The sequence below is a fragment of the Pundamilia nyererei genome, unplaced genomic scaffold, assembly GCF_000239375.1.
Source record: "Pundamilia nyererei isolate P.nyererei 1_Seehausen unplaced genomic scaffold, PunNye1.0 scaffold00031, whole genome shotgun sequence".
Taxonomy (NCBI): domain Eukaryota; kingdom Metazoa; phylum Chordata; class Actinopteri; order Cichliformes; family Cichlidae; genus Pundamilia; species Pundamilia nyererei.
Genome location: NW_005187432.1, coordinates 1,908,007 through 1,925,016, shown reverse-complemented (window position 1 = coordinate 1,925,016; position 17,010 = coordinate 1,908,007). Strand labels below are relative to the sequence as shown.

Genomic DNA, 17,010 nt, shown 5'->3' with positions numbered 1-17,010 from the left:
GGGTCGAAAAATTACATTTAAGCACAGCCAAAAACTTTATTTAAAAATGTTTTTCATACAATAAAGAAAAAATTATTGATAACACAACTGTGTGATCTGAGGCAGGACAGGCTCCAGGAAGCCCTTTCTATATGATCACATTTTTAACAAAAGTATGACTGCAGTAAGAAAATAAATGGTGAGGAATGCTGTAAGTTTGATCTTTTATGTATTCACAGACTCACTAAAAACGCTTATTTTGGCTCAAGATTTGTGTGATTGTGTCTTTCCCATTCTGGCGAAGGTCTTCATCAATACCAGCAAACTGAAAACATAACAAATGTATATCACTGAATGTCTGAAAACAGCCTACATGATGCAGAATATTAAAATATATTATCAGTGAGCAGGTTCAGTTTGACAGAAACTGTGCTTTTACCTCAATGAAGTCATCAATCCAGCTGGCATGAACTTCCAGGAGCCGAGAAATCTCAGTCCCATCACCACACAGAGAGTTCCTGCAGTGCCTGCATTCAAGGAAGAGCAAAGATTTGCTAAGTTCGGGAAACTGAACTCGTTTAAGCTGTTTAACACCTGAACTCGCTCACCGGCTGAAAGCCACACATTCCTGGGGTTTTTAGATGTCAGATAAGCGCCGACCGCAGCCAGCACGCCAAACAGCAGCCCTGCGACCAGAGAGGTGACACTGCCTGTGGAGGAGACGTTGTTAGCTGTCATCGAAACACCCCCCTTAATGTTGAACACTGACCTACATTTACCAGAATGCCTTGTAAAGGTAAAGCAGCTAAGTGTGCACTCGGAGCTGCACTACAAATGCACAGCTAGCCATAATTCAGCAACTGTGCTCTTCATGAAGGCTTTAATGGTGATTTTGTTTTTCCATCAAAGTTTTATTTTAAAATCTACTTTAGAGACTGAATGCTTGTGTTACGATGAGTTTCTAGATTTTATCTGCAAAGCTTACATTTGAAAGACATTTATTTATCAGGGATTAACCACAAACACACTGAGCTTGCGTGAAAAAAGACACCTTGTGCTGATTTAGCCTCTAGTATATTTTCATTTGTTGTCCCTTGGCAGGTACAAACAATAATAAAAAGCTAACTTCGGTTCTTCCCTTGTTCACAGTGACTAATTCCACATGTTTGATTTGGGAAATTTTGTTCCCTACCACACCCTTCCTGACAAACTTCAAAGGGGTTTGTCTCTCCTCACAGCACTGAACCTGGGATCTGTTACTTGTTGGACAGATATGTAAACCACTATGCTATGGAGCCACTATAATAATAAATATGCTATTAAATAAAAATGCATATCCAAGATACAAGTAGGTTGATATAAAAACAAAAATGCATGCAAAGCCTAAAAATACTGGTGGCTGCCAGTTCTACCCCTCAGACTCCTAATAGATGCATCTATGTTATCAATTTGAAAACCCAGGTCGCCCACCCACCCAGCAGGGTGACGACAACACCCAATCTTGAGGCGACTGAAACCCAACTCACACCTTGTAACCTTAGTAACTCTACAAGGTAACAGCTCCACTAGAGGTTAAATACATGTGTTGATTTACCAAATTTAATATGATTTTTCATCATTTTTCACACTTGATTACTTTGTAGCCCTGGAGTCATAGTTCATTCCTATTTTATTTTGCCAATATGTGACAAACTTGTGAAATTTAAGTTCTCTCACAAAATCAGTTTTCCAAGTACTGGAATATACACTCTGAGTGTTTGGATGCTGCCTGTGACCAAAAATATTAAGTTTCCTTCAGATATGATACTGTAGGCTGTGCTGATGTTTTTTTTTCAAGGAAATTCAAGCTCTCAGGATTTTATGTTGACCCTCAGCCACACCTTTGCCATTCTGTATTCCTGAGGACATAGGAGCAAATGGTTGGTTTAAAAAAAATTAATTGACCCATCTTAAGTAGATTTAGGTATTTGAAAACGTCTCCACAGAAAAAGTTTGAAATGCCTTTAACTTCACCACAGAAATATTTGTTTGTGAGCAAACTAATAATAGTAAAGAGCTAAAAAAATCCGGCAGTTTTTCTCTTTAAAAAATGTGATTAATCAGCCTGCAGATGGTCAGACAGGAAGCGTATAGTCAGCTGGACAAAAGTATATGTGTTGATACATTGGCGGCATGCCTCTTGTGTAAAATGACGTTTGATGTACTTAATAAAGTGGCAGGGTAAAGGTGGTTATCTGTGTCTAAAGTCCGCTTTAACAGGGTTCATGTCATGTTAATGTGTCTATTCTAAAAGGCTTTCGCCTACCTGCTTTCACATAACCTACGACCCCTCCTGCCGACACCAGAGCAGCATAGCTGAACCCAATCCAGTCGACAGCCATGAGCACAAAGCAGCAGCTTCTACTGCGATAAACCTGCAGCGAGTTTAGTTAACACGGTGACCACAGGTCGTTTTAACTGGTTACTTTAACTCCTAACTCCGATTAAAAGACACTAAAAGTTTGAAACACAGTCGTTTCCACTGATTGTCACTTAGAAACTTCCCGAATGGAGAGTTAAGTCTTTCACTTCCGGTGGCTTTTGCATGCGCTTTCAAATTAAAAGAACGTCTAATTTCCTGACTCTCCTACAGGAGGAAAAGAGATAACTCACGGGGACAGAAAATGTATTTATTTAAAAAAAATACACTCAGCAGTTGTGCTTTATCTCACATATAACAAAATGTGTACAACATACCAAGATGCTGGCAGATGTCCAGCCTAAGCTGTTTTAAGAAAGGTTCTGAGCTGTGAAGAAAAATAATACATCTTTGTTACATTTGCTCTGGCACATTACATCATTGGTAGCTTCAGACTCCAGGCACTTTTTTGCATTTGCCACAGTGTTTGTGCTATGAAGTCTACTTTTATATAGAGTAGTTGTCTGTGTGCAGCCTGGGGAAACTCACGGACATGGGTCTTATTATAGTCCGCTTTCCTTTTGTTTGACGTGTAACTTTCAGTTTGATTCTACAAGAACTGCCAGTCTTTTGAATGTTATGAAATATTATATCATCCATCTTGTTCTGCTTTTCTTTCATCAGCGATAAGTTCACATTTGATGTAGAACACTGCAGGTCGTCAGAACAAAAATCCACATGTGTATGGGTAATAAAACATTTTATTCTATTTTCCACTGTTCTTTTTCTTCTTCTTCTTGGGCTTGCTCTCGTCTTCCAGGACGACTTCTTCCGTGGCAATTCGGACTCTCTTTGTCCTTAGAAGTTCGGGAAGTAGTTCTACGGATAAACACAGAGCAGGGTGTTAGCTCAGGTTTACATTCCCTTGCCCGTAGGAAGTGATATGAAGTAGAGAAGAACAGATCAGAATGTGAGGTAATGACTCAATGATCCGATGAGCGGGTCGCACATTCAGGCGAGCTGAGTGTCCCCTCACCGATCATCATCATGAAGCAGCTGAAGTGTTTCCACAACCTCACCTTCAGATGTTGTTGCCTGGGGTGCTTCTTCCTCAGTGATCTCCTGCTGCATCGGTGAAGTCCTCCTCACAGCAAGGCATGTCAGTCTGGCTGATGTGTTCACTTCCCCAAGGAGTGTGGGAGGTTCCAGCTCCTGATGGTCAGCAGAAGTATTAGCTCACCGGGATAATCATAAATATACCATATTTATTTTAAACAAACTTAAGTTTGAGTTTGTTCTTGTTAAAAGGAACCCATCAAGATATTTTATCTTATTGTATTACTAATATTGTCAGCAAAGTTAATGCAAAAATAAATACATAAATTAATAAATTAAAAAAAGAAAAATCAGCATCTATGATCTCTTTTAGTCGACTAAAAAAAAATGCTCCAGGAGAGAAACCCGGAGGACCCAGCTTCTTAGTGTCCTTGTGCATACTTAATACTTAACTCAATACTTAACCCCAAATTTGTCAGTATAACAGGCAAAAAGTGCACAAAAGCCCAGAATAAAGGTGACGTATGAATGTGTGTGTGGGTCTCAGTGGCTTGTAGTCTACAACAAGTCCATTTCCACATTAACAAAGAATGCATGTTCTCCAGAAAGCTAATATCAGGACGCAGCGTACCTCTTTAAGATGAATTTTCCACATTTTGATGAAACCATCATTTGAAGCAGTCACCACCACAGAGTAATCATCCACGTTCACACTGTCGACCGTCTTCACTCTGACATCACAAACGGACACAAAGATAAGCTGACTTCTTCCCCCATCACCACGCGTATCAGAATATTGACAGTATGATCTACGCATGATTGGTGGGAAAACAATGAATAAATGAATTCACCTGGTTTCGTGAGCCTTGAAATCACACACCCATTTTGCTTTCTCCACATCACACAACCTCACAGTTTCATCGTCTCCTGCAACGGCCAGGATGGAGTTCTGAAAGATAAGCGGTGGTTGTTTTTATAGATATGCTTATCCTTCATATGAAAATGCCTCATCTTGAGGGGATCCACTTCTTGAAAATTGACAACAACACTTAATGTTGTGTCTGTGTGATTCTACCTCTGAAAATGTGGCATTTACTTTGTGTCAGAACTGTAGTCAAAATCTGGCTTTTGGATAATATGTCATGGTCAGCGAGCTCACGTTTAAAAAATTGACAGAAGCGATCCTTTTGGGGTTTGTGACCGTTCCCGTCACAGTGGCTGTCTCCAGCTCGTAGATGTTCACTTTGTCGTTCATCACGACCACGTATCTGTCCCCGTCTGGTGACCACCTGACAATGTGTGCATCTGTCAGGTGTGCAAAGAACACAGGTTTGAATCATAAATGCGTCAACAATTTCCTCACCGCCCAAAAGGTTAAAGGGGAGCTTACTCTGTTTTATGTTTTTGATGAACGCTGATCTTCCATTAATGAGATTCCAGGTTCTGCATGGATACAAAGACACAACGGCCAACATTGTTTATCAGTGCAAACGGATCATCTGAATCATCTACCATTAAAGAGAGCTGTGAAATTTACCTCAGTGTCTTATCGGTCCCAACTGAGAGCGCAAGCTTCCCAGACGGATGGATGGACAGCGATGTCACATGACCTCTGAAAGACATCACAGCACAAAGCAACACTGACGACGCTACCAAACATAAAGAAACAACCCTCTCTGTGTGTCTGTGCCGTCTTTCTGTGCGCTTACTTGTGAGCTTTGATGGATTTCAGACACTCCCACTTCTTCGTGCTCCACACACACAGGAGTCCGTCCTCTCCTCCACTCAGTAAGTGAGACGTCCCGTAAAACTCGAGGCAAGTGATGGTACCTGTGCAGGAAGTCAGTCAGCACCACAAGCAGAAACCAGGCGGACGTTTACGTTACTGCTTTGAGTTTCCACCACCAAAAAAACCCCAAAACAATCTAAACCTCAGGTTAATTCAAATTGCTGAGAAAATAATTTGAAATAAACTGAGTTTAAACAAAATATCAAGTCAGCGCACTTTGAATTATTCAACAGGTCACTTCTATATTAGGTGTTTTTGATGTTTAACTGAAGAAATCAAACAGACTAATTACAATTTACAAACTCACCGTCATGATGCAGCAAAGCACCGTGCTCGATCCTTTTCTTCATGTTGTACACTTGGATGGTCTCATCTTTGCTCCCCGTCACGACAAACCTCTCACTGGCAGCCACTGCGGATACTGAAGCTGTGTGAGCGTGATGTGTGAATTCTGCTTTGGCTGTCCACTCCTGCATGACAATTATTTTTAAAGAAAACTTTTTATAACAAAACAATTTATTTGCATATAAATTAATCCGCAGAGTGTTAGAGAAAAAGGAGTGAGTCACGAAACTTCTTACATTACACTCCTTTCATATACTGGGCAATGAATGTGCTTCATAATCAAATAAATACTGCATTGCATACAAATCATGACAAATCATGTTCATCGTCCAAACAACAAACACTTGAGCTTGTTATTATTACAACTTCACACCCTTTATGTGACACACAGGTCGTTGCTTTGTGAGACTCCAGCTTACCTTTTCGTCAGTTTTTACTTGATAACCGAAGGTGATCTGTTCATAACTGCCAGCGACCAGCTCCAACACAGCTGCCATGCTGCTGGACTACAGTGAGCTCAGCTAGCCGGCTAATTAGCTTTCCTTAAAATTTGCCGATTTTCTGAGCAGATTTCCTCGAGCAGTTTGTGTAACAGCTGCTAAAACAGTAATAGAACACCAACAAGAGAAAGGCAAGGACAGTAAAAAGCGTGGTGCGAATGCTCGCACGCGAAAAAGGTAACTCTTTTTAGCTAAACACACGTTCAGTCCCAAAATAACATGTGGAGTGACTGCGCATGCGCAAACGCACTTTCTTACCATTTGTCGTTAAGACTTTTTCAAAATAAAAGTCGCAATCGTTCAGTTATGGTTTTTTTACGTTGATTTTCAGACTCTAAAAGACTGGTGGGAAATTTAATTATTCCAAGGGACCACAGGAGAAACTAAGACTAATCTTTGCCTGATTTTCTATAATTTTGTAATTTTGAGTCATGGTAAAAAAAAAAAAAAAGAAATAAGGTTTTATGTATCAGGACATAATAAAAAAAATCATTTGTTCCTTGCTACCAGTACAAGCTCAGCTGAACAGTAACATATAAAACATTACACAGTGTTGCTATTTATTTAATACAAACTAAGACAAAATACAGAAGGAGCCTGTTGAAACACCTTTAATACCAATAAGTTGAAGTACTTGTGTTTTCTGTAAGACTTTACCAGTTTCTCACATTATCGCGGCAGGATTTTGCCCCACTCCTCTTTACAGTGTTGCTTCAGTTCATTGAGGTTTGCCAGCATTTATTTGTGCACAGCACCATTTTAATCAGGATGAGATCTGGACTTTGGCTGGGTCTTTTCATTTCATTCTTTTCTTTTTCTGCCATTCTTTTGTAGATTTGCGGCTGCTCGTGCTGTTCATTGACACGATTTCACCCAGGTTTTAGTTGTCAGGCAGTTATGCCTCACATATGACTCTAGAATATTTTGGTATACAGAGGGGTTCTCGGTCGACTTAGTGACTGCAAGCTGCCCAAATGCCTTTGCCTCCAAATTAAGCCGACATGATCATAAAACTCCCCAAACTTCTACCTTGATATTTGAGCTCACACTTACTGATAATAGTAGTTGATGATTATAATAATTAATTGAATGCATTTGATTGTGAAAACATTTACCTTTGAAAGGGATTGCAAGTGCGTGTGAATTCCAAGTGAGGCTAAAAAGTATTGTTATGACCCTAAAACCTCCACCTTTATCACGTTACTTATTTTTCCTGTTTCAGAGGGTTACACCTTTTCTCACACGGAACTGCTGGATTGACATCCATAACGAGTTTACTTTGACAATGAAAAGTTTGAGTTGAGTTTATGAGGATAGAGAACAAAATTAATTTATCCCACGTCTGACGAGCGAGGGGAGGGGGTGGAGAGCAGCGTTTACTCTCCTGTCTTGTAATTGGCTGGCTCCCTTGGTGACGTCATGATTGACGGCTGAGTTAACCGTCTGCGGATTCCGGCAGTTTGTTTCAGAGAGCATAAGAAAAGTCTCAGTGAGTTTTTCCTCTCAACAAAATCATGTCGAGAAGGTGAGTTTGGGATTAAAATAACGCACGAGCAGAAGGATGACTTGGCGTCTTCTCAACTTTCAGAGAAATTTAAATTTGCGTGTTGTCGTTTTCAGCCGCTTTTCGGCCGTTTCAACGCGTTTGTTTCCGTCTAACGAAGACATGTTTGATGTAAACATGTAGTTACAGTGTAACGTCACACCTTTGATGGTTCTCCTCGATAGTTTTGTCACGATAAAGTCCGGGTTTGTTTCCCTGACAGCTGTTCCTCAATGCAGACTGCGCTCTGTGCATCTGCTGCGTGGACGTCATGTGCGTAAGAGGAGCCTGCAGCGGGGTCTGGGAATGATTAGTGGGTTGAATTATACAACAAACAGGACATGGAGAACTTCACGGAGAGCCTCCTCTGCTGTAATAAAACTGTAGTCGCTCCCTCCTGTACTCAGGCTAAACACAGAGGACCTTCTGCCTCAGTATGTGCTCCATCCTGTCATCTGCTTCTCGCTCAACGTGTTGTAACGTGTCAGACATAGGGTGTGGTTGTTAGTCCGCCTCAGTGCAATTGTTTTAGCATTTATTGATGTAATTGAAGAAAACTAAAGCAGAGATGTTATAGTTTTAGTGGTATCTGTAGGTTTCACATTACAGCCCTCCCACATTCACTGATCCATGCAGCTGTAACTTAATGATGGAGGTGGGATCATTATTTAGAGCTGAAGCTGAAGTTTTCCCCGCTGGCTTTTTAGCTTTCATCTGGCGCCATTGTGCTATCTAACAAAGGAGAAGACTTACAGCATAACATGTGATAGGAGACAACACAAAGCCTTCAGCTGCTGCTTGTGTTGAAGTCAAGAGTCTTCACTTAATTAAAACATTATTTAGATCACCTGTGTCGGACAACCTGGGTTTTAATGGAGAGTCACTGTGCATGGCTGTATAGATATGTGAGTCATTTACACAGCTAAGCACTGCTGTTACTATGTGGGAAACTGTTTTTATGATTTAGATAAATAGGTCCTTAACTGTATCACAGGCGCCTTATGTTTTAAACCTAAGTAACTGAGAATTAAAAAAAAAGAAAAAACGACACACATCCTGAAACAGATGTACAAGCTGCTTTCGACTGAGGCACAGGAGTAATGTTTTGGAAACGCCGTTTTCGTTTTGTATACCTTACTAATTCATTCTAAGAAGAGCAGTTAACAGGAAGTTAACTGCTTTCCGCAGAAAGAATTAGTCACATGAGTGGGGAAAACAAAATTGTCACGGCAGATTTCATCACCAGTAGTTCGAAACAAAAAGGAGGACTATCCCAAACTGCATGGTAGCTATGAAAAACAACAAAGTAAACAGACTGGCCATTCACTCCAGTTCCTCTCAGTGCATAGACAGCGTGAGAAGTCACTTCTCTTTTAATCTGAATAGTGGGAGCAAGTATATGCTGAGAGAAGTTATTTTAGTGTGTTTGTCTGTAAAACTCTACTTGAGGACAGAAGAAATAGCAAAAACATGTGAACATTACACCCCAGTTAGTCATTTCTTTCTTCTTCTTTTCTTTGTCTTCTTCGTTGTCTTCTTCTTTAAAGGGTCGGCAAAACAGGTCATCTGCCTCGCAACCTGTACCTAGCGTCCTCTCTGTCACGTCAACCCTCTGCGTCTCTTCCTTTTCCATGTCCATGTTTCCATTCACACATACACGGCAGTTTTTAGGCCTGCTTAATAATTCACCATGTTTGTCTGCCTGTGTTTTTTTTTTTTTAAATTTATTAATTTTTATTTAACAGTCAAAAGGCCGATCAGGACCTCACCAAGGTACTCAACCAGCTCTGGCACCTGGATAAAAACCGCCTGAGACCTGGGACCGATTACAGGATTTCCCTCCAGGTCAGTGCTAAAAGGGCATCGCAGCTTTTCTGCAATGCAAAGCAGGCAGTCACTGATGCATGCAATAAATGCAAACCTTTGTGTGGACTGGAAGCCTGATGGGGGTTCTGGAGTGTAGGTGTTTTAATGTATATTCAAACATTTACAGTGGTGACGTTCTGTGAGCGTTGTTGCTCAGTGACAAGTACTTCTGAATGTTATTTGACAAAAAAGTTTTGTTTTTTAATCTGTTTTATAATGAAACTGAACAGATTGAAACGCTTTGCAGTAAATAAATCAGAATGTTTGGAGTTCTGTGACAAAGCTAATTTAATTTTAGACATTTTAAAGCTAAATCAGAATTAGAATCACAATCAGAATACTTTAATAATCCCCAATGAAATTATGCTACAAAACACTAAAGACAGCAGATAGAATTCACACAATGATGAACATGCTGTCATTGTTAAGTCCAGTGAAACCATCATGCCCACACAGGATTCCTATTCCATCAGTTAGCTGTCAGTGCAGATTACTGGAGTCACAACACATAACACTTAGTCATAACATAATAACTAGTAAGACGTCTTGATGCATGCTCAATCATCCAGGTAAGTAAATCTCCAAAAGTTTATTTCTGTTTATGTGGACATAGGGTTGTCAGCGGGAGAAACGTTTCGTCACTCATCCAAGTGACTTCTTCAGTCTCAGCACTTTCTCCCACTGAAAACGCTACGTCCACATGAACAGAAATAAACTTTTGGAGATAACTAGTAAGATTAACTTTGCAATGGTTGGTTTGAGTGCACCATCACACTGAGTGCTGTTAAAAGTTAAGCCCAGCTCATTTCTGATTTGTTGCACATTTTCCCCGTCACACAGTGCCAGATGTGGGGAGATGTTGTTCTAGTTTGTGCCTTCACTTTAGGCCCATATGTACTGGGTAGTGCCAGAAAAAGCTAAAGCAAGAAATGAAGGATGAGTAGCACTGTTGCCTCACAGCCCACTGGTAAATTTTATCTTAATTCTTTTCCTTCAGTGTTTCAAGTGGTTGAATAAAATAGAATAGAATTCAACTTTATTGTCATTGCACATGTCACAAGTACAAGGCAACAAAATGCAGCTTGCATCCATCCAGAAAGTGCTTTAGCAATAATATAGATATATTATATAAAAATGGGTCTATTAGAGGAATGAAGGTGAAAAATATGTGTCTATTATGGGTATGTTACAATGTACAAGGTATGAAGGTATGTTATGAATATGCTATAACTATAAGTATGTACAGGCTGTAGTGAGTGTACAAGCTATGAACAGGATATAAATATGAAAACTACAGAAATATGAAATGTGAACTATACAAGTTATATACAGTTGTAAACAGTTGTAGAACTATAATTATTGTATTGCACAGAATGATTGTCTATACAGCATTTACAGTCGTGCAGTTTAGATCAGTGTGGCTAATTTCTACAGTGGTTATATAAAGTGCTAATGGTGTGGAGTGGTGGTTCAGTCCATGTTATTATTGTGTGTATGAGGGTACAGTCGGCCATTTGTTTGTTTTTGTCCATTGTGTGTGTTTTCAGTTATAGGTTGCTCTGTGTGTGTGTGTGTGTGTGTGTGTGTGTGTGTGTGTGTGTGTGTGTGTGTGTGTGTGTGTGTGTGTGTTCAGTGAAGTTGGCGTCATCAAGCAGCTGCTTAAGTGTATTTAACATTGAAACTGGGTGATGCTTTTATGAGCTGCTTACATGTCAATTAACCAGGTGCATCAGCAGTATTTATGAATCCTCATATTTGTTTGTTCGGTTTTAACATGTTGCTGAATGTTTGTGTTTTTATATTTAGGGGAAGGCGGGTTATGTGGCTCAGGGCAGTAATGTTGCCAGAGACCAGGCCAAAGCTCCACTCTTCACATATGTGAATGAAGACAAACTGAAGAGTATTAAGACATATGAATGTGAGTATGAGTCAGGCCTATAAAGGTTTTCTTTATTATGTTTATTTGGAGCAACAGCGATTAAACAGTTTAATGAGGTTACGCCCTTTTTATTCAGATTTCATCAGCTTGCTGGACAACTATGAGATGTCTACAGGTGTGTCAGAGACGGTCACCTCAGAAGAGCTCAAAGAGAACAAGCTGTTTATCGATGCCATCGTGGAGACAGATGTCATGAAGGTACAGTGGATTCATAGGAGGGCATGAGCTCAGAAATCATTTAAGCTGTTGTTTACTGATTGGTTAGAGAAAAGTAAAAAAGAGGTGTGGTAGATGTTAAAAACAAATAAACAGCAGACCAATATGGAAGTCGTTTTATGCTTATATACAGAATAATGAATTTACAGTCAAGGGACCACATCAACGAACAATTATCTAAAAAATAAATGAACTTCTGCACTCATCAGCCAGACACTGTTAGTACACTTTAAGTGTATAATGAAAACTGTACAATTGTTAACTATAACTGCAAAATTTTGTTCGCTTGACACACATTTATTAAAAATTGCAAAAAGATTAATAATTTATAATTTTCATTGTAGTTTACATGCCTTATGTGCATGTCAAATATATACAGCTGACAAGAATGCATGAACTGTTTTTTTTTTTTGTAGGCTTAACTAATTCACATGGATTGAAATGCCACTTTTTTGATACCATTTATAAAGTTATGTATCCAAGAGTAAACTTTAAATGTAGTCTCTAAATACAGGAAATTTGACTTCATAAATTAATGTCCCAAATGATGTAATGTAACACTGAGTATATAAAAAAACAGATACTGTGTAATGAAACAAAAATGATGCCATACTATGATTTCATAAGATGTTATATAGGTACATAATTGATGAGTCATTTTAGTCTGTCGGTCGGTGGTTGCCAGGCAACACAATGACATTAGAATATCTGATATAGATAAGAACCTTCTGGGGCCAAAGATGAACCTGTGTGTCAAGTTTAGTTTATCATCTCCAGATTGTGTAGGAGTTCAAATAGAGATTAGTTTATTATAGTAAGATTAGATTTTCCTGTGACTCATTACTTTAACCTCAGTGTTGTGTTTAAGTTTGCGTTGGGGGGGGGGGGGGGGTATTTTTATTTTCCAGGCACTTTTGATCTTTTGATCTATGCTGGCTCAAATTTTCATTCCAGGCATGGATCCGTTTTTGGGTTTTTTTGTTCTTTTTTTTTTTTTTCAAGGCTAAGAATTAATTTTCTAATGTAACGATGGTTTATTCCGATACTATTGATAGGTCACATTTTTTACTCGGATGTCTGAAATTTCAAAGTATGTTACTGTGTTTTTATTCTTAGTGTGCTCACCAGTATCTGGTCAAGAAGGGGAAGTCACCATCAGACCTTGGGCAGTTCAAGAGACAGCTGTATGACATCTGGTTCCGCTTGTACCACAGGGACAGGAGCGGAGGGTGAGTAACTGTAACAACAGGGGGCGCTGCTGCAATGTTTAAAAGAGAATGAAGGGACCGGTTTGAATGATTGGTTAAAGGCAAACTTAAATGAGATCCAGGTCTGGAGCAGAACACAACTCAAGAATCAGTGAAGAATCTAAAAATAAAACACAGTGTTCCCTGAATGTGTTTTGGGTTTATTTTTTGTTTTTTTCTGTGTTAATTAACAGCTGCTTTTGTCTGAAAAGGCTGACAATAAACTACATGTATTTAAATCTTCCTGAGGTTAACCTTGTAACTCCAGCCAAATACTTACATCTGTTTTTGTGACACTTTTAATCATAAATAAAAAATGCTTCCAGAAATTAGCCCCAGTGTAGCAAGCACAATGAAAAGACTGATATTTAACATTATACAGTAACATTATAGCCTTTGTTATTATTGTCATCTTTATTTTTTTCATCTCATTTTCACAGTTCCACAGGATGAACAACAGAGTGTGATAACTTAATTCTAATTTCTTGATCAGAGTCACTAGATTATCTACATTTGGGTGTTAAAATGATGTTAACACACTGTAATACATAACTCACTCTTTAATTTTTTACTTTAATTTTTAATTTTGAAAGTTCTGCACACCTGGATCAATGACAGGTGACTAGGAGGAATTTTTTTTAAGTGTTGAGTACAAATGTGCAGAGGTTATAATCTTTGTTTAGTTTAATATTTAAAATGTATTATTTTTCTAGTTACACTGAAACAAAGAAAAAATTTTTATAAGATGTGACAGTTTGTCTCATCCTACAGTTTGTGCTTTTTAACTTATCTTTTTAATTACAATAAAACAGCATAGGTATGATAATCACACACAGCCATTAGAAAGGTTTTCCTGTATAAAATATAATGGAGTCATTCATAAATTAGTCGTTAATGAAGCTTGGTTACTTGAGGGTTAAAAGTGAGTCACCGGCTCTGCTGCCATCTGTGCTGTTATCCTTCTGTCTGCCCCGCAATGTTAACATTGTAGATAAGGCGTCTTGTAATGAATGAGGGCATACAGCACTGAGAGACTGAACTTAAGTATCTCTGGGTGTGCTGGTTGGTTTTATTTTCATTACAGTGAGGATTCCTGTGGATTTGAACATGTGTTTGTGGGAGAAGCCAAATATGGAAAGGAGATCATGGGTCTTCACAACTGGGTGCAGTTCTACCTTCAGGAAAAGCACGACCATGTGGACTATAAAGGCTACAAAGCAAGAGATAACAAAGACACAGTAAGAAACTGATACAGCAGCTCGTTACTGTAAAAGCACTGATTGAAAAGTAAATAGCCGCACATGTCGCTGAATTGCATTTACTGTTTTTAAAGCCTGATGAGGACGACCACGTCCTGAACCTGCAGTTCAGTTGGAAAGGCTTGGTGAAGCCTGTCGGTGGCTCCTTCATTGGTGTCAGTCCAGAGTTTGAGGTCGCTCTCTTCACCATCATCTTCTTCATGTCGACTGAGAAGATGACGTCTGTGGTGGTGAAAGTGGACGAGTACGTGCTGGAGCTGGTCGTCTGTCGGCACGGGCAATCCATCGGCACGTCCTATCCCAAACTGCTCAGCAGCAACAACAGGGATCTGTAACTTTACACCAGCCGAGAGTTTGCAAATGTTTTTGTTTAAATCGAAACCTTATTTCAGTGCAGTATAACCCAGTATAACCCTAACATAAACCTGGATCAAGTTCTCTCTGCACTAAACATGAGAAGTATATACCGGTTATTGAACACATTTTTGTCATATGAACTGTTACAGACAAAATAAAAAGTGTTTTGTTAACAAAATGTTTGTATTTGTATTCTGTGTTGGGAAAAAATAGCCCTAATATTTTAAGTCTTAGTACAGCGTGTAAATGAAAGTGGTAATTTTTCAGAAACTAGATCTCCATTTTAAGAAATTTAAAAACAAAAAACACAGTATGAATACATACAAACATGTGTGATAAACATGTGGATTTGACCATTTTCACGGCTACTTGCCGTTATTTGAGTCATTGAGCCTGAGAAGTATAAAAACCAAGCCACATCTTTGAATAAGTAGTCTTTTTTAAAGGCTGTCTTTATGTATATAAGAATGTTTTAGCCCAAAAACAGTAAGTCTTTAAAAGAGACTGAAACTAAATACAGAAGATTGTTATTTGGCAGTGTAGAAAGATGAAAACAGTTTGAGAAGTGGCTTTTGGGAAATAAATAAAACGTAAAAAAAGAATGATCTACTGTCCTGGGGAAAAAAGAAAATAAATATTGAGCAGTAGATAAACAGACTATTTCAAAGTTTCACTGCAAAGAGAAAGATGTGTACTATGAACCAAATAAAAGCATCTGTAAAAATCTCTGAACCGTCTTTGAATTGTGTGACAGATTTAGATCTGACAGTTTCTGACAGTATGTCACTTGAAATATTTGTTGAATTTGAACATTTTGTTCTCTGTGTTTTCTCTTTTATCTGTTTTCTGGAGAAAAGCATTTTTAAGGATCTGCGTCACTATCGTGTATTATGTTTGTTTGAAGTTAGTGTATTTATGTTTGCGTTACTACTTAGAGAAGTAAGCCAATACATTTATGAAAAACCTCGTTACCAAATGTTTTACACGCAGGAAAACCTGACTTACTCAATAAACGTGGCTTGTATTTTTGCTTCTTTAGTCAGTGGGGACGCAGTCGTTGCCTGGCAGACATGACTCAGGGATTCAACTTTCAAGCAGCGCTAGGGTGCTCCCAGGCTTAGCGCATGCGCGTTTAAAGAAATCCATTATCATGTCAAAGCATAGAAATGAAACTGTTCCTCTGAAAACTACCTGATGAAGTTGTGAACGAACAGGTAAATGTAAACGGTCTTTTCGCGGTATGATAATCTCTCTGAAGCCCTCGCGGGCAGATACAGAAGTAGTTTACATCTTGTTTATAAATTAACTTTTAGACTTAAGAGCCGACAGACATGGTTGGCTAGCAGCTAGCTGGGCTAACGTCACCGTTGTTTGGCAGCTCGTTTTCGCAGCCTGTTCGGGAGCCACCTGACAACCGCTCACATGATTTCAACAACTACTGCAACCGACATTGATTACAACACCGACATATTTTCTTAAAGTGTCCGTGTAGGTGAGGTTTGGACCACCGGGGTGTCTCCGAGGGGATATTTCTACAACAAGAAACCAAAACAAACATGTTTGGTAAGAAGAAGAGAGCACCGCAGCCCAAAGGCCAGGGCGCCGCTGCTGCCAAGCAGGTAACAACTCCAGTAAACATAAGGTTGCAAACAGGAGGTTTTCTCTTCAGAAATATGTCAGCGTGGAGACGTTTATCCCCTTACTTCCTGCTTTTAGATGGGTCTGTTTGTAGACCTGAACCCCGAGGAGATGATGATGGGCATGGACGGAAACCTGGACGACCCGGATTTGGAGGCGGAACTTGCTGCTATTACTGGAAAAAAGGCTGCTGCAGGAGGAAAAGCCAGGCAGAAGGGGAAAAGTGAGTGCAGTAGTTATAACTTAAAGTTCTGAAAACCCCACCTCCACACGCACCCTTCTACACATGTGGTAGGTACAGCTAACATTTGCTGTCATTTAAGCGCTGCACTCACAGTCTCAGGCTACGTCCACACAAATGCAGTCACCATCCAGGTGTGTGTTTTAGCAGTTTCGAACATAACCTCCGAATTGACTAATTTGCCTTTAGACATGATTCGCAAGATCATGCAACTACACTTTATGTGTCAGTGTAAACAGGAAGCAGAGGGTTTGTTGGTTGGTAGAGCTGCTTAATTATAGCTGTTATTGTGGTCAGTATTGAGATCACTCACAGCCTTTGTAGTTTTGTATATTTAGTGAACTGATTTTAACAGTGGATTCCTTTGTACTCTGTAATGTTTTCTTACTACAACCCTCATTCATCCAGTCACATTCTGATGGATGTTCAGTGTCTTTTCAAAGGATAGCCACCAATCTACCAATTAGTTAAATCTAACTCCAGTGCCACAGCCATCCCAAATATTAAAAATAAATTACCTGAAAGCATGCTGCAGCCCAGCAGGAAGTGTACCTGTAAGTAATTGGGTTTTGAGCGGAAGCGGACATTGTTATTGCTAATATAATTTGATTATTTGTGCAGATTTGCTATGCAGGAA

The 17,010-nt window shown here is 39.3% G+C and overlaps 4 protein-coding genes across 5 annotated transcripts in view; 2 read left to right on the top strand and 2 right to left on the bottom strand.

Annotated features, from left to right (window-relative positions):
• Positions 1–23: 23 nt before the first annotated feature.
• Positions 24–2,557, bottom strand: LOC102204753 (transmembrane protein 14C-like). The gene is made up of 4 exons (XM_005729031.2): positions 2,285–2,557; positions 588–689; positions 419–506; positions 24–304 (listed from the first exon to the last, which is right to left on the bottom strand). Exons 1-4 carry the CDS (start codon positions 2,358–2,360, stop codon positions 244–246), a joined length of 327 nt encoding a protein of 108 aa, XP_005729088.1. The 5' UTR covers positions 2,361–2,557; the 3' UTR covers positions 24–243.
• Positions 2,558–3,055: 498 nt separating this feature from the next.
• pak1ip1 (PAK1 interacting protein 1) lies at positions 3,056–6,314 on the bottom strand. The gene is made up of 10 exons (XM_005729030.1): positions 5,987–6,314; positions 5,530–5,692; positions 5,143–5,263; positions 4,971–5,045; positions 4,824–4,876; positions 4,593–4,738; positions 4,285–4,382; positions 4,065–4,164; positions 3,457–3,589; positions 3,056–3,256 (listed from the first exon to the last, which is right to left on the bottom strand). The coding sequence occupies exons 1-10, from the start codon at positions 6,062–6,064 to the stop codon at positions 3,144–3,146; spliced, it is 1,080 nt and encodes a 359-aa protein (XP_005729087.1). The 5' UTR covers positions 6,065–6,314; the 3' UTR covers positions 3,056–3,143.
• A 1,162-nt stretch (positions 6,315–7,476) lies between these two features.
• On the top strand, positions 7,477–14,660 carry LOC102204180 (poly(U)-specific endoribonuclease-C-like). The gene is made up of 7 exons (XM_005729029.1): positions 7,477–7,592; positions 9,356–9,455; positions 11,283–11,394; positions 11,492–11,613; positions 12,748–12,860; positions 13,963–14,116; positions 14,212–14,660. Exons 1-7 carry the CDS (start codon positions 7,582–7,584, stop codon positions 14,470–14,472), a joined length of 873 nt encoding a protein of 290 aa, XP_005729086.1. The 5' UTR covers positions 7,477–7,581; the 3' UTR covers positions 14,473–14,660.
• Positions 14,661–15,570: 910 nt separating this feature from the next.
• cc2d1b (coiled-coil and C2 domain containing 1B) overlaps positions 15,571–17,010 on the top strand; it is a 19,662-nt gene continuing 18,222 nt past the window's right edge. Inside the window, exons 1-3 of one of the 2 annotated variants that reach the window (XM_005729028.2) lie at positions 15,571–15,708; positions 15,976–16,113; positions 16,211–16,355. In XM_005729028.2, coding sequence (XP_005729085.1) covers positions 16,051–16,113; positions 16,211–16,355 — 208 coding nt within the window. In that variant the 5' untranslated portion in view covers positions 15,571–15,708; positions 15,976–16,050. Of the gene's footprint in view, positions 15,709–15,872; positions 16,114–16,210; positions 16,356–17,010 lie in introns of both variants that reach the window. The other variant, XM_013909818.1, reaches the window with a different exon arrangement.